This window comes from Hesperophylax consimilis, chromosome 12 (assembly GCF_061612785.1).
Source record: "Hesperophylax consimilis isolate HC1 chromosome 12, BYU_Hcon_1.0, whole genome shotgun sequence".
Lineage (NCBI taxonomy): Eukaryota > Metazoa > Arthropoda > Insecta > Trichoptera > Limnephilidae > Hesperophylax > Hesperophylax consimilis.
In genome coordinates, this window is record NC_142847.1 from 16,608,992 (window position 1) to 16,628,737 (window position 19,746).

The following is a 19,746-nucleotide window of genomic DNA, read 5'->3' on the forward strand; positions in this document are numbered from 1 at the left end:
CTAAAAATATATTTTCTCTTTGGTCTCGGGATATATTCCATTATACCTAGTTGGTTTCAAAGCTCATTGTTTATTGTTGATCCTTTAACAAGTATCAGCTTGATTCTTTTTCTACTGGTGTCTTTTCCTATTTGATGTTGACTATCTTCTAGGAAATCTTTACCTCGGAGGCTGTTAACGTTATATGTCTACCAAGATACATGAGCTTGATAGAGAGACAAATCGAATTTCGGCCTAAAATAAATACGATCGGAAAACAATATATTATGTCCTAGCACGCCAGGCGTTGTTATGGCTCAGTCTCTGTGCAAATTAGCACGTTTTGCTTTTACGTCCAACAGATGGCGCAGTTTAAAAAAAAACATCATATTTTTACCTGTCGCAGTTGATATGTGTATCTATATTATTTATATATAATATAGGCATATAAAAATACACAATCGGTGAAGAATTTTCGGAGATATAAGATTTTGAACAAACGAACATTTATATTTTTATTTATGTAGATAAAAGATAAATGACACAATTTGTTAACACAACTTTTAATTATTATTTAATTAAAAGTGGTGTAAGCATAGTGTTTCATTTATATCTTATCAAAATGACGCCACAAAGAAATTTGACAATTGGAGAAGAAATAATACATTGTTTTTATTTCACTTATACGAATGCTATTCCTCCAATTTATATAAGAACCAGAAATTAATTTTCTATGTGATTTTATACATATTTTAACTGTGTATTATAATTTCAAAAGAAGTACATTCATTCAATGTTAATGCGGGCCCGGTCAGTGGCCGAGTTGGAATCGCCCACTCGGGCGTCGTGAGTTCAATTCCTCGGCTGACAAAGTCCCCAATCACGACACAAGTTATATATACACCATACTCTGGTGGTAGTAGGAAACTTTAATATTATTGTCAGGTTATTCGCAACTCGGTAATCTTTGTCTTTCCATTTAAACAAAGTTGTAGTTGAGGCACGTAATAAATAATAAAAATTAAAGAAAAGCAAAAAAAGACAGCACAATAGGCGTGTACGTGTTTATATTAATTTATATTTATTTATTTTATTTTAATTATTTGTACATTTAAGTGATATATTATATCTGATATACCATCATAACCTATCTTGCTTAAGGCGATGCACTACGTCGTCTAGTATTTTAAATTGAGCCGTTATCAATAACAACCCTTACGTAGATGGCGATAAGGTTTAAATTCCCGCTAAACACCATCCGCCTTTGATTTATGCAAGAAAAAAATATGGCCAAAAAGTGCCTTTTATTTTATTTTGTGGATGTTAAGGCATAATTTTTTTTTCGATCATTTTATAAATAACTTAATTTTCCACACTATGCAATAAAATCATAACCGAAAATAGGTTCGTAAGTAGGAGATTTTGAACTTTAAAACAGTTTTCATAGGACTTTACCTTATTTTTTTCAGGGCTTATAAAAAGACTTATCTAAAAAATACTCGATTATTTCAAAGGCCAAGATGTATTCTACTCGCATTATTTAATTAAAGCATCTGAAACATTTCTAGGCGACCAAATTTTCAAACCAAAAACACATGATTTTGCATTACTACGTATGGAATCGCTTTAATGCGGTTCTCACAATCTGTTTTGAATTTATGAAACGGTGGAGTTTTTTTGGTTCCAGAGAGCGCATTATAATATTACACACATTTGTAGAGTAAACTGCTTTGCGTATTGGCTTTGTCCTTTTCTGGTAGTCTGATTTCATTGTAAGTCCTTGTGTTATGTCTGTGAATGTACTTGTAGTTTCTAATTTAGTTTGAAAAACATTTATAAACATATGTTATAGAGCTACAACGACTAATTAGTGATGCATTATTATAGACACTCACAATCTGAAAATCCATAACTTCATTTTTTATATTTCCAGTATTACAATGGTTGATGTGGAAAAATGGGATATTTTCACCAACTATTTCACCTTTAAAAATGTGTGGAAGATTTAAATATTATTTTTGTGATTCTGATAATTGCACCTATTAAAAATAAATGTGTAATTAAAAAATTTTCATAAATCGATTTCAAAACGATCCAAAACCACACATTCTGGAATGATTCCAACTGGCTACAACGTCATTATGACATAGAACACGCCAATGTCTAGTGAGACGGCTGTCACCAATTTGCCCGGCGGCGTCACGTCAAAGCCGCCTAATTCACGAATAAAAAAAACGTATTGTTTAGGCGGCAAATCTAAAATGGTACATTTTATATCATAATCGTTCTAGAAGAATTATTCATCCATATAGAAATGAAATTAAAAACATTCATTAACGCAATTTTTTTCGAGAAAAGAAAACACTGAAAATGCTCTATTGAGAAACTGAACCTTTATTACCTTTATTACCTTACTAAAAACGTGAAAGTTTCATTTTTAAAACCGTTTAAAATATTTTTACGTCACTCTCTGATATTGTCAAATATACACTACCTAGTTGACATTTATAAAAGTAGGTTCTCTACTGTTTAGGAAGATATTAAATTTCTGTTTTCGCCCCATTCCTTATCTGTCCTTCCCCCTACGGTCGCCTTTCCCCCTCGGTCTTTAATGGCAGTGGCGTTAGTTTGTTTCATCTCGTGGTGTTTGCCGATTTCGGTTGCGTAAAGGGAACCATTATTTATTTGGCATTCATTGAAAATTCTCGGAATGATAAATAGGTCTGGGTGTAAATGTTATAATGTCCCGAAGGAGGCGCGCTCTGTTGTCGAGACCCGAAACTTGGCGTCAATTTATTGGCAAAGTGCTTCTTTCAACTTGGTGATGGATGATGGTTTCTGGCTTGTTATAAATAAAAAGTTTTACTTTGAATTTGGTTGCAGTTTGAATTTTTGTTCACTTAAAATCATATTCTCAGGACAATTTTTTTTCCACAGAATAAATTGTTTTCATTTTTCATAGCGGAAATATAAATTCAGTTCAAAATATTTTCTTCATCAAAATATCTCCTTCATCAAAATATCTTCTTCATCAAAATATCTTCTTTATCAAATATCTCTTTCATCAAAATATCTTCTTCATCTAAATATCTCCTTCATCATAATATCTTCTTCATTAAAATATATTCTTCATCAAAATATAGCAGAACAAGCTTATCTTTTCAAGTTTTGATTCATCGAACAGATTTTTTAAATATGTTTATTTACAAAAAAATTTACAATTTACAATGTATTAACTATTTTATTAAGAACGGATAACAAGATACAATATATTATAAATAATTTTTTTGACTGTCTAACTAGGAAGATTTCCCACCTTCGGTAGTATGCAGAAACCAGCCAGTCCACAATGTTGGGAAAAATAAGATATTGTTGTTATCCGATGGAAATAAGATGAGCTTTATGTTTTACTAAAATAAAAATAATATGTTTATCTCGATAAAAACATTTAAAAATATTCAGAAATCGCCAACGGCTTTCAAAACACTTTTAAACAAAGCAACCAGAGTTAACTGGTTGATTTCATCAAAATACCTTTTAACCTTCAGCTAATCGGTAGAAAACGTTCACGGCGCTTATGATTAAATACATTTAGTATTTTTGGTAACTCTGGCTGTTAATTGCATATTGCAAAATTTGACATAGCTACGTCAGATATTTGATTGCAGAACTTACCGTCTATAATATGTATCGTACAGAATTGCAAGTCCTGAAAAAAACATTAATATCTCGAAAAATCTACATTTAAATCTATTTTAAAGTTATAACAAATTTGTATCTTCACATGATTAACAAATTTTTGAAGAAAAGGCATTCGAGGTGTTGTTTAGATTTGATTATTCAATCTTTAGACAAAAGTGCTTTCATCTCAGATTAAGTTTTTTGTGACTGGATATTTTCTGCAGACCTACATCATTAATCATTGACACCCACCCGAGTTAAATTGATCTAACATAATATAAATTGATAAAAATACAAATAACTTTTAAGTATCTCATATATTAAATTTTTTTAAGAACCTTTAAAATAATTGTGTTAAGTTTTCAATTAGAATTCGTTTAATAACATTGTAATATTTTCGACTATTTTTTTTTTTTTTTTGCGTTAAGTAAAATGTCTTGTGTAGGTTAAACACGACGGTTCCTAGTCTAAAAATAAATTCTTAAAAATTATAATAATGAGCCCTAGTCTAGTTTTGATATATTTCTAAAATTGAAACCGAACAATCAGAAAACGAGGAAAGAAATGAGCCCACATCCGTTTTCAAATATTAACTAAAATTAGTTAAAATGTTAACTGGTGTGCTATATTGAGGCCCCTTAATTTGTTTGGCGTATTTAAAATGAATGTTTGAGGCCACTGTCACAACGAATATCCTTGATTTTTACCAGAACCCGAGATAAATACCTAAGTATGATGTTGTAGGCATGAAAATATTCTCTCTGTTATAATGTAGGCACCATTGTTTAATTCAGAAGGTGTTGAACCCGAAACAAATGTAAACTTTCTCCAACTACTGAACAAACGTCTTAATGAACCAATGAGTAATAATGATTACTTTGGGGAAGTAATCCACCTTAAAACAAGGTGATACCGCGGCTTTCGAAAAACTTGCACAATAAGGGCGCGTGGGGGTAATTCGGTGAAATTGTGCGGGAGTCATTAAGATAAGTAAGGCGGGAGGGAGGGTTTCTGGGAGGCTGGATGTCCTAGATACCCGCCACTGTGCCGACATTATCGGGATGCTAAGAACGAAATTGCTTTTGCGTAGAGAAAATTGCAAGGGCGAAGAATCTAACAAACAACCCTAATGCTTTTTAGAAAAGGAAGATAAATTTACAATTTTTATTTGCGAATATGCAATATATGCATGTTTTTTTAACGGAAAATAAACAATTCAAATTGTTGCTAAAGATGTCGATGATTTACAAACGTGCCTTTTTAAATGAATACTGCACACTAACACTAACTGCTGTAATCTGTCAAGAGCCAGTGGGACTATCGCATCTTTAATTGAGTTATCTTGTGAGACTGAAAGTATTGCGAGGGGTTGGGGAAATGGAAGGTTAGAAAGTGCCTGTCAGATAACTCAAAAGCCTTTTTTAAAGCAACGTTTTGATTCTGAATGTTGATATTTCACAGGGGTGATACCGAGAGTATCTACCACTAAAACGTTGCTTGAGGACCAATGCTTCATAGAAACCCGCATTTAAAGAATGAATACTTACTTTGGCTTTGGGATCAGAGATTTTATTAAATTATTTATGAAACATTACATATGAAACGATGTATGAATGTGAATGAAGCAGTATTTTCGCCGTATTTTAGCAGTATTTTATTTAGAGATAAGTGCGAGCCTAACTCTGAGCCTCTCTCTCTGGGAAACACCATGGTGACCAGTTAGTTCAAATATATTTTCTTTGTTGTCTACGTTCTTCGTTTTCTTCTAAGAGATTTTTTTAGTAAGTAACGTTTGCTTACGAGAGGGCCAGTCAGACACGAGACGTGGGGACATATCCAACTTCTTCATGACTTCTATATCTACTGATATCCAACTTCTAAATGACTTCTTTATTTACTGATATTCAACTTCTTCGTGACTTCTGTATCTACCGATATCCAACTTCTTCGTGATTTCTTTATCTCGCGATAGCCAACTTCTTCATGACTTCTATACTATTATTATAGATTGGATATTAATTATATCAATTGTCATTATTTAGGAATGTCTGGAGGTTAGTGCACTCCTACACATCCCATAGAGAGTATAAATACGTGGATACAAGTAAGAACATATGTTTAAATAAGAATTAATATACATTTAAATTAAAGCGAATAGTAAGCAGAAGAAAATATAAAGATATACAGAAATATATATCTAAGAAAATAAAATAAAATTAGTCCAAAGCCAAGTTGAATGTAATTCTTCTATCTGGTCCCCTCACTTTAAAATTAGCGCCGATTCCATTTAAAAAACCAGCATAAATCCAAGCAAAAAGTCCCTTTTACTAGCGGGCTGTTGAGCCAAAATCTTCTATTAAAGCGAAACAATACTCTAATAACGGGGTTTACTCGACACTCACATTTTAATTAATTCCGACGAATTCGATAATACAATACCCTTTTTTCAAACCGATACCCACGGATGTAAGTAATTTATATTGAAGATTAATGAAAACCTACTATTATAATATTCTACACAAAACGATTTGTAAATTTTAGAAACCATCTTTCAAGTATAAAATTAGCTTATTTTTTTAATGATAAACTAATGTTTATAAGACAAGGTTCTATGCATAGAACAAAAAGGATAACAAATTATTTTATGTAATAATTAGTTGCCTGAAATATCAATTCTAATTGAAAATATCTCCCGAGTAAAAATAAATACCGCCGACGGGAATTGAACCCGCACCTTATGATTATTTTTACTCGGGAAATATTTTCAATTTGAATTGATATTTCAGGCGACTAATTATTGCTTATAATATTTTTATTTTATAAAATTACCTGTTAACTGCTTAATTTTTTGTAAAATAAGCCCCGTGAAAAGATCAATTTTCTAGACCTGCTAGGGCAAATTCCACCATAGGTACGTCTAACATTGGGGCCGCACATTGTGTACTTTTGTAGACCCCTTATTCCTTACGCTTACGTCGGTCGTGACGAGTCGTTTTTTTTTATTTTTTCATTTATTTCTATATAATATTTACAGTTTTCACATTATTATTTATATTTGTACATGATATATTTCAAACTTATAACTATAATATGTTGTGTGTAAAGTAGGTTTGAGAAGGTGAAACTGTATGTGAATAATATTGTATGTTTCGTGAACACCTCACTAGGAGAACTTGTGAGATTGTGACTTTATTTTAAGGTATTTTGTCGTCTTAAACAGGTTGGATTTTATACTCAGTACTCGCCTGTGCCTGTCGATAATGTTGATGTCGTCGTAATCCGATATGTTTGACTTTGTTGGCGATGTGTCCTAAGTATATGGTTGCTTCTAAGGGAATCATAGTTTAAAAAGGCTGGGGGAGTGTTTTTTGGACCCTCAGCGTCATTGAATTATTTATGTTTTTTATGTGTATTACGTACAAGAGTTCTAACTGCTTCCAATTGTATAGTCATTGAGACAATGGCATCCCTAATTGGGGTAATTTGTGAGGCTGAAGGTATTGCGGAAGGAAAGACGAAGGTAGGGAAATGCCTGGATATTCAGATCTGATCAACAAACATGGCTATAGGGAATTCAAGCAAAGTTTCAATAAATTTCACCCAGGAACGTACCGCAAATATATATTTTTTTGTTATTTTTAATGAATGAATTGCGAAGTAACACAATTAATCAAATAAAATTTACTTGCGCACATCGGTACTTGAAGTCAAGAGCCTTAATCCTCGATCACGGAGGCAATTTATTTTTTATAATATTGATTACATTTTATGATTTTGACTGTCCAAATAGGAAGGGTTCCCGTTTCAGGACAATCAAATTTACTGGTTTCAAGTTATCCTAGACGAATACAGGATTTAAGACTAGCTAAAATAAGTATGTTAAAACGAAGATACATAAAAAGATACATAGAGGAGTTCGTGATATCAAATTACATTTTTTAGTATCATTTCAGAATCAGTCCTGCCTAGATCCAACAACCATTTTGTCACTCTTGGACCGAAGGATGACAATTCACCCAGTTTCAGCTGAGAGGGGATTTTATTATATATTTTAGACCGAGATATGAGAATATTTTTTGATAAGCCGCTCTGTTGCTTGTTGGAACGTAAAGGTCATTATTTCCCTTACTTCTGGTTTGATGAAATGAAATACAACCAAATATGATTAAAATTCAATCACAAGGAAATTTATGGTATATATTTTCAATAAACAGGTACCTAAGTGATAATCTTTCAGCATTTTATTTAAGTGATTTAAGCACAGACATAAGAATATATAGACTAGAAATTAAAGGTGAGGGGTAAAATCAACTGTTGAAGAACGAAGGGGGTAAAGCTGACTGTGATTCGTCAATAAATCAATCTGACAGTATATAGGCATCTCGCATTTTAATATCACCATTTAGTTCTTAAAAGTAAAATCTGCTTTTGAATGAAAAGACATTTTTACATGGGAGCGCAAATTACTCGCCACGTTATGAACAAATTTGCGAAGTCCAAATTCGGCAAAAAAAATTTCTTCTATTTTCAGAGTCGAATATTTTGTTTACGTATTTAGTTAAGACACTTTTATAAGTATTCATAATTTACTTCCCAGTAACAACGATGCGCACACTTGAGAATCGCTACATTCGACCAATGTTGGCTCGATGTGATAGTATATGTTTCTACAACTGATTCATATTATACGACGTGAATAAGCTTAAAATGATGCTTACATATGGAATGTAATACGACAATTGTGTTTATTTTCTTTTTCACATATATTTTTACAAGTTTTCATATCACAAGCCACTATTTTGCCGTGTTATTTCATAAAATGCCTCGACCATAGCTCGACGCTAGTTCGAACAAGAATGATGACGTCACATTCTCAAGATTCACGGGAAGCCATACGCGAGCCCAGCCGGCTCCAATGGAACCGGTATGGGGAGTGGGGAATAATACGCTTTTAATCACTTAGGGCAGGTCTACTAATATTCATATGTCTATGGATTTAAGCCATATTTAAAACAACCCTATCAGAGCGGATTCCTTCAAGTTTGCGGTCCGCTATGTGAAATTTGCGAGCCTTGAGTTTTGTACATAGCCTTGCATGGGTATCTTCAGTTGACGCATGGACTCGTCCAGATGGATTAATCGAGCATTTTGTAGAGAAGCCACAAGCATTCCTTTCCCTCCATATTTCAACTGAACTAAGACCCAGCTCCGGGCTGAGCAGAACGATGTAATGAGTCCGCGGTCTTTGAACCGATGCCAATATCCGCGGGTAAATCCGCCTCCTCTGAACGAAGCAATAAACGTAATTATAAGAAAGATTGCTCTGATAACCAGCAAGAGCGTTTTAAAGATTAACGTTAAAGAGAATAAACATTAAAATATTTAAAAAGTTGACATGCGATAAATACGAATGTAAATCAGGTAATACATATTTCGACAACAAACATTTTTTCTAATTAAAACTTTACATTTTTCTGTTGTTACGAGTGAAAACCAGTAGTCAGTTAGTTAGTTAAATTTGGGGATCTTTTTAAAAATTGCATATAATATCAGTTGAATACATTTTTTTGTTTTTTTATGATTGAACTATTCTATCCTAAAAAAGAGAATATTATGTAGTGCGTGTGTCGTTTGAGTGTTATTTGAAATGAGTTTGGAAATAGGCAGAGAAAAATATTAATGTTGGCTATCAGTAATCTCTGATAAAATGGAACAGGGCATAAACAAATAATAGAATATAGTTAAATTGACCCACCTGATACAATGAACAGGACCCCAGAAGTGAAGGTGTATATCCTCCGGTGCTTCGTGCAGTGTCCTATGGCGCAGGACACGTATCCGGCGAACAGAACTGCTGTGGCGAGTAGAAGGAAAACTGATGACTTAGTGACTGCATCTGAAAAAAATATTTAGGTAAATAAACTATTTATTCTCTCAACAAATCTTAATGGAAAAATATAAATCAAGAATGTACCCTTATAACCTTCTAGTCCAGTAACCATGTAAATCAGACCATGCATCAGTTCTCGTAGTTCTGATTTTTTGTTGTTTATGATGTTGGCCTAGTGATTAATCCAAGTTTTCGACCTCGAGTGCCGAACGCAACATTAGCAAAAAATTTAAAAAATTAAATCACGAAATTTTCTACCCTTCTTCAGTTTTTGGCGATTTTAAATAATAAAATAGTCATATTATTTAGTGTTCTTTATAATGTATTTTATTTTAATTACCATATTTTGCAAAAACTAATATTTCTAAAAGACTTTGATTTTGTTTTGCGACGTGGATTTTTTGAATATTCCTCTGCTCTTACTCAACCGAATTTATTTTCTCAGAAGAAAACCTAAAAAAAACTTTTTGAAGAAATCGTAATCTACTTTATTATGATATTTATAAACTTAACAACTTAATTATTAAGTTCACTAAATAATAAATGACTATCCGATTTAAAAAGTTAGTTCTGTCGGCGCCAATTGTCTCACTTCATTGCAATCACTGAAAAGATGTAAAAAATTCTACTTCGTAACAAAAAATTACTTTTTTAAGTTTCACTTTACTTAGCTAAAGCTTTTCTAAAGCGCGATTTAAAAATATTTATTTTGAAGTTCACTTTGTTTAAAGGTTTAGTTAGATTGTAACAACGAACGAACTTTGGAATTAAAAGAATATTATAAGAAATTGAGTCCACAACGTCCATCGTAAAATATTCAGTAAGTATATTAAAAATTATCTAACTTAATTTTTTATTTAGGTTTCCTCTCTTACTTAAGAGGGTGTCAAACAACACAAATATTAAAATACTCAGTAGCGTTGAAACAAAACGTCGTATACAACTAAAAGCTATCTCATTTGCCTGTGTAGGTAGTTATTTAAGTTGGATATTACAAAAACATATTTTAGAAATTTTAGATTGGAATAAAGAATACTTTTTTGCTAAGAAAAGAGTTTCTAGCAACTTTATTTATCATTTTTTGTTTAAACATCTTTTTGTATAGTTGTCAAAATACACACCAAAAGTCATGGAATTGGTATTATTTGAAAAAAAATATTGCGATTAATTACACAGTTCAAGATTGGTAAATAGATATATTCGGCGTAAGAGACCATTCGCTGATTCTCAGAAGAAAATAATTGTTTTCATAATTTATTTATTCATTTATGAATTAAGAATAAATCCAATTCAATTACGTAAATCCTCCCAAGTTAATTTTAACTCAGTATCATGCTCATTGGTCAAACGCATTATATCATAGTTTTGTATTAATGATCGACGAACCGGTGAATGCAATCTGTTAGCCATAAGTTATAACAATATAGTTTAGGTCTAGTCTATTGTTAGTAATAAAATAGAGTTTTAAAAAAATAATACATAGGTACACATTTTTTTTTTAAATGTAAAAAATGTATTTTTATTCCCATTATTCCTTCATGCTTCAACGTTTAAATAAATAAAATTACAACAATGATCGTTATTCTCCCCATCAGTGATTCCAGTTCTTATTACCATTACCAGCACAAAGCTTCGTACCGCCCACCCGGCTATCGCCACACTCCCTACACCGGTCAACACATTTTACAACTCGACTTACTAAATAAATATCTTATTTCTGATGTCTTATCCTCATAAAGGATAGAAGTCACGTCTTAGCCAGTTTCAGGTCATAAGTCACTCCCTAGGTCGTTAATTTTTCTGCGATTTTTGTCAGGCATCTTTTTGTCCGGTTGGGAGAGAGCAGGGGACACGCTACGATGGAGCCTTCGGCCTACAGAATACAGCCTTCGCCGCCACAACGGCCGCTTACAGGAAATGGGAATGAGGCAAAAATGCTTTTATTTTCAGAAAAAAATGCCGCGAAGACTTTGAAAAGCGACTTAGGCAGGATTTTCAAATAAAGTTGGTATTATCTTTACCGTGTTTTTTTGAACACATTTTTTCATTGGTCGTCGCGTCGTTAAAACTAAAAAACAAAAATATCAGAAATACATTACGCATATTACAAATCTGTAATATTATTAAAGTGTTACTAATATTTGTGCATTACTTTAACTGCAGTTTTTTATATGACGCGGGATACGTGATAATCATTACCGCATCCGGTGCAGGGGGGCCTGAGGAAAATATTTTCCCGGAGGGAATATGTCATCTTCGTGGATGCTATGTGGAGAGTCGTTTTGAGCAGAAAAGAAGGAGCGAACATGGGTCTTGGAGAGACATACACAGGCCGGCAAATCTTTCCACAGCCGAGCTGTTGAACTCGAAAACAAAAATGACACAAATTTGTACTCTAAAGATTGCAATCCATTTGTTAATAAACGGAAATCAATTAAAACGGACCGCCCGTTTCGAGACGCCCCATATATATTTGGAAAAGTCGTAATACAAGATACAACGTCATCACCAAAGTTGTAATACAAGTTACGACGTAATCACTAAAGTCGTTATACAAAATACAACGTAATCACCATAGTCATAAATGAATTTATAAACATGTGCATATTTTTTTGAAATTTGAACACCACCATATGAATTATGTTTTCCTGAAAAGCATAATATGAACTTGTGTATAAAATATATTGGTGTTAAGAAAAAATATTTCATCTATAAAGATACTATGATGATCAAATGTTTAACAAAATGTGAAATACCCTTTTTTGATTTTACAACTTCCCTACCTTCCTCTTTCCCTTCCCCACTTACCTTCAGCCTCACAACATCCCCCAATTGGGGATGCCATAGTCTCACTGGCTCCAGACGGGAGCAGTTGGGACTCTTGTGAGGTATTCACTATAAAAAAAAAAAAAAAACAACTGAATGCATTAATTTTTGGTGACTTAAATCAAATCTATATTTTCAGTGCATAACTTTAAAGTAATTTAAACACTGAAAAAGTAACATACTTGACGTGTGTTTAATAGTAAGTCTAATAAGTCGATATACATAATGTATAAACCTGTTTCAATCCAACACATGTATGTTAAAACTTATCAGTAGCGTAGCGAAACCCGAGCATCCTGAGTTGGGACTCGCGCTAGATATTCAAATTACCAAAATATATAAATATTTTAAGCAAGTTTCGCTAAATTTCAGTGTTAGTTTTTTCTAAGGGCGGCGAATATATTTTTACTAGTTTCCAGTGAACATTTTTGGGTAAGAAATTATTATAATTGCAAATTGTTTTTCTTTGCGTGAAGATTATGGTTTGCAATGTGGTTTACCATAAAAGCATCAACACAATAAACAATGTGTTATTGTTTTGCAAAAAAGAGACTGTTTTAAAGCCCAAACTATCACAAAGTATTCAAATTAAATGAGAAAGTACATATTCCTATTTATGTGTAAAACTCTTGTTTCGCTGAAAATGACTTAGTTATTAGAACAAGTACCACCTAGGCTATCAGATGGTTCCCAAAGACATTTCAAAGTGAGACTCTTCGCGAGATCGACCAAATCCAATCTCTATAAAATACACATCAGAACAGTGCTAAGCTACGCTAATGACTCCAGTGCTGAATCCTAGCCAGTTGTCGGGAGGAATATACTAAATAGAATATTTCAGTCATGGCATTAACAAAAAGATTTCAACAATTTTTATATATAAATGAAGTGTACCTGTAATGTTGTATCTAATCAAACAAATTAAAAAGTTTCATACTTAAGTACCCCGTAAAAAAGAGACTGGTTCAGAGGATCAAGAGCGAGTAGAGAGAAAAGGACTACTAAAGAGGATTCTTGATAATTGGCCTACAGGACAAAGGTGTATTCGGAGTCTCACCCTTGGCTGAATGAAGTGGAGGCCAATACCACAACCGCATCCTCATGCAATTTGGAAATGCGAAACTCGTAGGAGACTACAAGAGAAAGGAAAGGAGGCATTTCATAAAGGCGGCCAGCACTCTAAAAGCCTCGTAGCGTATAATTACATTAATTTGGTACCTATTTTCTGACAGTTCCTATATAGCAAGGATCGGCATGTGATTTATCTAGTACCTAACTAATTTCCACTATTCATAATCATTAACTAGAAACTATTCAAACAATGGAACATAATATCGCAAGAAAATACGAATGTTTTTATTTTGGACAAAGAAGAAGGATTTGGAGTATCATGGAAGCAAGTTTGTGGTGTTATTTTTATATAACCTTGTTTTTAGAACTTATTTGTTCGTTTCATTCGGAACTAACTACGTCGTAATTGTGTTGAAATTGTGTGTTCCTTTGCAGAGATGTTGCAGTGGAAAGTGATGACAATGTTTTAGCTAAGTTTAATAGCCAGATCTAAAATGCCTGCTACTTCTTAACCATTTTTTTCACTTTTCCTTTCCTCCCTCGCATCTTTCAGCTTTAGCTCTATAACTTTCTCCGAAATGCAAAAGCAAATTGAAAAACTAGCCCCTAAGCGTCCACTCGAATCGCATGACTGGTCATTATTTACCATCTTGCCTCCTATTTATGAAGAGGCATTGTGAACACTTGAAAAACTGGCCCATCATAATTCATAGAGGAAACCGTCGACTGGAGCATTTGGATCGAGCCAATGGCCTTTGTTTATTCGTACATTCAATCTTCGCAGAAAAAATAATAACATCACTTTTTCTGTGCTATTTATGGTCAACGAAATATTATGGTTTTTTTGTTTCTAAGTGTTCAGTTTAGTTTTTTATGTGTTTTGGTGGAAGTTTTTATCAATTTGGAATGTTAGAGTATTTGAATATTTGAGGCCGTTTGGATCACCGAAAAACCAACAAATATATTTCAGATGAAATGAGACAGACACTTTTCTGTGACAATTTTTTGATTTTGTAATAAAAACAACTCTGTACTGTGGTGGCCCCGGGAAATTTAAAGGTGCCATCATCGTTCCAGTATCTTTTGTCTTTTGCGTTTTCATACTAGACGAGTAAGAAGGAAGTGATGATCGTGGATGACTTACATAGAACCTCTTCCTTGGACTACTTTAGTCCAGAGTAAAGATTTATTTTCTGGGCTCAGAGGTTATGGTTTCAAAATGTCTTCAAGATATTTTTTAGCTACTATAATTAGAACAAGATAGTTGTTTTTCGAGAATAATTGTAGTTTGTTTAATGCACTTATATTTAAACTCTAACGTGGCCGGAAAATCTGTACCCCGTCGCTTTTTCTCCAAAGATTAAAAATAAATACATTACAAAATAAAAAATGATTGAATCTGTTCTACTTACATGGTATGGCCATTGTGGAGTCGTTGGGGTCCGGGGCGTACTCCTCTTTGGGGAAATAATCGATCTTGCTGCACTCAAAATGAATGTCTCCAGCTGTAAATAACACCAACACCAATGTTAGATAAATGAAAATCACTGAAAGTTCTACCGTTTGCATCATACATTCATCAATCAATCATAAGATATATATTTTTTATAGTGTAGCTGTTTTATGAACACTAAAAAATGGATAAAATAAATGCAATTAATATGTGTATATATATGCATAGCCATAGACATAGCCAGCGCCAGGGCTTAAAATTGTAAATGGATTTGAAAAATTACCGACGTAAACAATTGTTTAAATTTCTTCCAACAAACCTCACTATCCAAGCCTTCAACGGCAGCACTTACAATGGAAAAAACTCAGGGCTAGAAATTTGCTTTTCTAAAATAATGATTGAATGAGTCAATACAAGCAAACGTATTATTACACTATGTTCGATTGTATAAATATTCTTGACAGTTATCCTAGCAATTTTTCAGGACATTTTTTTCTTAGATATATATATTTTTGTGTTAGTACCGCACAAGAGACCCAACTGCTCCCAACCTGGAGCCAATGAGATTACTGCGTTCTTATTTTTTGTGAGGATGAAGGTAGTGAGGATGGGAGACTGGGAAAACGAATTTAAAAAAGTACCTGGCCATTCAGATCTGGTCACCAAACACAGCTAAAACCATTTCAAGAAAAGTTTTGATTCTGAATGGTGGCGATATTGAACGATATTGGTGGTTCACCAGGGCGATATTGAACGTATTTACCACCCTAAAATTGACTGTAGCTTTAGTGTGAATGTATTAACATCTATTTCACCGGGGAGATATTGAAAGTATTTACGACTCTAACATTAATTGTAGCTTTAGTGTGAATGTATTAACACCTATTTCACCGGGGCTATATTGAAAGTATTTACCACTCTAAAATTGATTGTAGCTTTAGTGTGAATGTATTAACATCTATTTCACCGGGGCGATATTGAAAGTATTTACCACTCTAAAATTGATTGTAGCTTTAGTGTGAATGTATTAACATCTATTTCACCGGGGAGATATTGAAAGTATTTATGACTATAACATTGATTGTAGCTTTAGTGTGAATGTATTAACACCTATTTTACCGGGGCGATATTGAAAGTATTTACCACTCTAAAATTGATTGTAGCTTTAGTGTGAATATATTAACATCTATTTCACCGGGGCGATATTGAAAGTATTTACCACTCTAACATTGATTGTAGCTTTAGTGTGAATGTATTAATCTATATATTTTTTTAAATTAATTAATAACCTTATAAATTTTGCGTTATATTTATCTAATTATTGAACAAATATATTTGCACAAATATAGTTAACTATCGAATGTTAAGTACTAAAGGCTATTTTTAATAAATACGTATGAGGTTTATTTCAACTGTCTAGTAAATATATTTAAAAAAAACTAACGTATAACCCTCTTAATTTTGGGTAATGGATATAGCACGACCCATAGCGGAGTATACAGATTACTTCAGTGTAAATTATGTTGGAAATCAAGACAGCTAATAGAAAGACAAAATTTCTTCTTTCGCATCCTTTCTACGTTTGCGTTAGTTTCGAGTTAAATGTACCACCATAATGACAGCGTATTTCCCCATAATACCATCAAATTCGTACACTTTGATTGCCCCCTGTTCAAAGTTGTTAAATGGAGTTCAAAAATTTCAACATTTAATTAGACCCAATAAAATTGTGATAAACTCTAATGGAAATCATAAATTTTACTTAAAATTCTAAATGTAACTTCAATTTGGCCAATCTTCCATTAGCTCTGTTCGAAACAATTAAAATTTTACGTTGAAAACAATTAAGTTCAAGAAGAACGGTAAGTGGAAAATTTCATCATCGTTTTACCGGTACGAAAATTCTCTTTATTCATTCGTTAAATTCCAAGTTGGAATATTTTATTTTTTTAATTATTAAGCTTCTTCGTTTTGAATATTTAATTAAACTGCAGGTGGAAAAGGGAGCAGATTTGAGCGGGTTAATTAAATGGGTTTTGTTCCAGAATACATTATTCAAATGAAAAAAAGACTTGTCTGGAAAGTCTTGCTTTGCAGACGGTTGAAAAATCTGGAGTTTTTGTAAAATTAAACATAGGATTACGGTAGAAAAAACCGTTTTATCAAAGAGTCCTTTGTGCCACGAATTTTAATAAGTAGATATTTTTTAGTTAGATTGGTCTGATCTTTGAAGATGTACAGTCCCTCGTGTGTAGCTCTCGTTAGAATTGAAAGGTGTGTGAATAGGTGCAAAAATAAACAATCTGAAAACATATTGCCTGTTGTACGCTAATGATGCGTTGACTGACTTCTAAAAAATGGAAAGATCAACAGTAGCATTTGTGTGCAAGAATTGAAACGTGTTGGAATGGGATTTTTTACCATAGATTTGATTCATCATAATAGTAAATATGTAATCTTCTGTAAATTTTTCTATAAGGTTGGTTCTAAAATTGTATCGGAACCGAATTGAAATAAACTAAAATGTAAAATGTTTACATTGCTGGCGAGTGAAAGTGGAATAATGCACGGTGGTTTTGATTTAACTGACAGGAAGGTTTATTTTTTTATTTTTTTTAAAGATTTTTTTCACATAAATAACCTAAATAAAAAAAACCTACTAAACTTGATACTAGACTTAATGATTAAACATAATAATTTACACTCTGAGTCTCTAAGCCTAAGCGATCGATTTGTTCATAAATTCTATAAAAATCCCAAATGCCGTCCGCTGTTACGTGTTTAATAATTCACGGGTAAGACGGGCAAAAAAACTAGTAACATTAAATTTAATTATCAAAACATGATAGAATTTTTAACATGAATTTTGTCTCTAAATAAGGTTAAGTCTACCTTATTCGACACATTTCGCTATCTCTTCAAGTGTACGGGTGCATCACGTTTCTTATACCCTTGTTTGAAAAATCAACAAGATTCGTGACAGGGCGGCAGGCGATGTAAGAGGGTGGGAGTTATTGACATGTCTATCGGCTTGAATAACAGATTATAGCTGTATACATGGAACGCCCGGTAGCTGCGATAAATCTGGGGTCTTGCGTATTGCCATCCTTTGTAGCCAGATAAAATATTCTTTATTTTACTTAACACTGGGTTGTGCGAAAATACAGTTAGCTAATTATGCCATGTTTGAAATATGAGGGCATTTATTTTTCAAATTCCGGTCATCTTAACTTGAACGTGTGTTAGCATTGTCTGCAAAGAAATAGCTAGAATATCCATGAATTTACCGCACGTCAATTTAACAGATTGTTTTTCAGGTTAGCAGACTTTCTGGAAAATGAGATTGTCTTAAAAGAAAAAAATAAGAAATGGTTAATTTTTATTGATTTTTTTTCTTTAAACACACGGTAACCACGTATTAACTTTGTACATGATATTAAATATATTTTTAATAAACATGTTACATGTTTATTTTTCGTTGAATAATTTTGTTCTCTCTACCAGCGTTCTTTTATGAAATAAGTCAAAAGTTTTGTGATTTATTACTGTTTTGGTGAAATCTACAATAATTTAATATGTATACATATTTTACTGTTTGCCGCAATTCAGTTACAGCAGTGAAGCAAATTACTGAGTTTTTTATTTATTTATATTTCGTTTCCCCTTTTTGGGATTAAACATTATAACACATAAATTGAAGAAAATTGTTAAATATTCCATACATTAACACTAGTACAAAAGTCGCTACGGCCTAAGATGATGTTTGTATTAAAATTTAAATAGTATTAGTATTAGATAATATTTTTTAATTGGAATAGTTTTCTCCTTTATGGACCCTGACTGTACAGTTTAAAGGCCACCGGGTTGAGCAGCGTTTTGAGGCGGGTAAAGAAAGGGGCTGTATGGAGTGATTTATTAATGCGGGTCTTGAAGAGGCTTGGATTATATGAAGCAGGAAAACAGATGCCGGTAACTTCACATACAAGACGTTTTACCAAAAAATAGTCGAAGAAGCTTCCCGTTCTCATGAAGCCAACATTAAGTATGAACGGGTGTTAGAGCCCGATACTTAAGCCGGCCTGATATACTTAGTCCAAGCATTTCAATGGAGTCTTTATTGGAGAGGGTGCTTCCATCAAATTGTACCACAAAGTCATTGATCTCCCTCTTTACCCAAATCAGACAAGCTTGGGTTTTTGAGACGTTGAAACTGGCCATGTTGGCTTTATCCCAGACACGAACCTTTTGGAGGTGGTGGTCAACTTTATGTCTCAAAACTTCCCGAGCTGTACGGACATCAAGAGTGGAAGGAGGTTTGCCAAAAAATAATCCTCGTGAATGGCATAGCTATGAATTGTTGAAAATTCGTCGAGATCGTTGGTGTGCAGCAAAAACAGCGTCGGCGACAGCACAGTTCCCTGTGGCACCCCCGCATTGATTTGGTGTGGAGAGGAAGAAGAGCCGTTAACTACGGTTTAAACTGTTATTCCTTTGAGAAAGTCTGCAATTAAGCCAAAATAATTGTATAGTAGTCGAAAAACAAAGCAAATTGAAAAAACAACAAAAACATTATGAGAGATCTGAAATAAATGAGATAAGAGTATTTAAAAAAACTTATAAATCAAATGCAAATGTTTACAACAGTTTATTTATGTATTTTATATATTTATTATAAAATAATTATATTATTAGAATTTCAAAAATAACAAAAAAGCATAGAAAGCTGCCACATTCGCACTGACTAAATAAGACGTGTTAGGTACTACTCTGTTGACAAACGCCATATTTTTTTCTGATGAATGTAGATTAATAATAATAATTATAAATTAATATTAATCATTTAAAT

General features: G+C 32.9%; 1 protein-coding gene across 1 annotated transcript in view; it reads right to left on the reverse strand.

The window, feature by feature from the left end:
* Positions 1-19,746, reverse strand: part of stg1 (stargazin-like protein) — a 123,657-nt gene that overhangs the window by 55,317 nt on the left and 48,594 nt on the right. Inside the window, exons 2-3 of the mRNA XM_089637954.1 lie at positions 14,860-14,952; positions 9,416-9,556 (exon numbers count right to left, since the gene is read on the reverse strand). Of these exons, the coding sequence (XP_089494080.1) occupies positions 9,416-9,556; positions 14,860-14,952 (234 nt within the window). The remainder of the gene's footprint in view (positions 1-9,415; positions 9,557-14,859; positions 14,953-19,746) is intronic.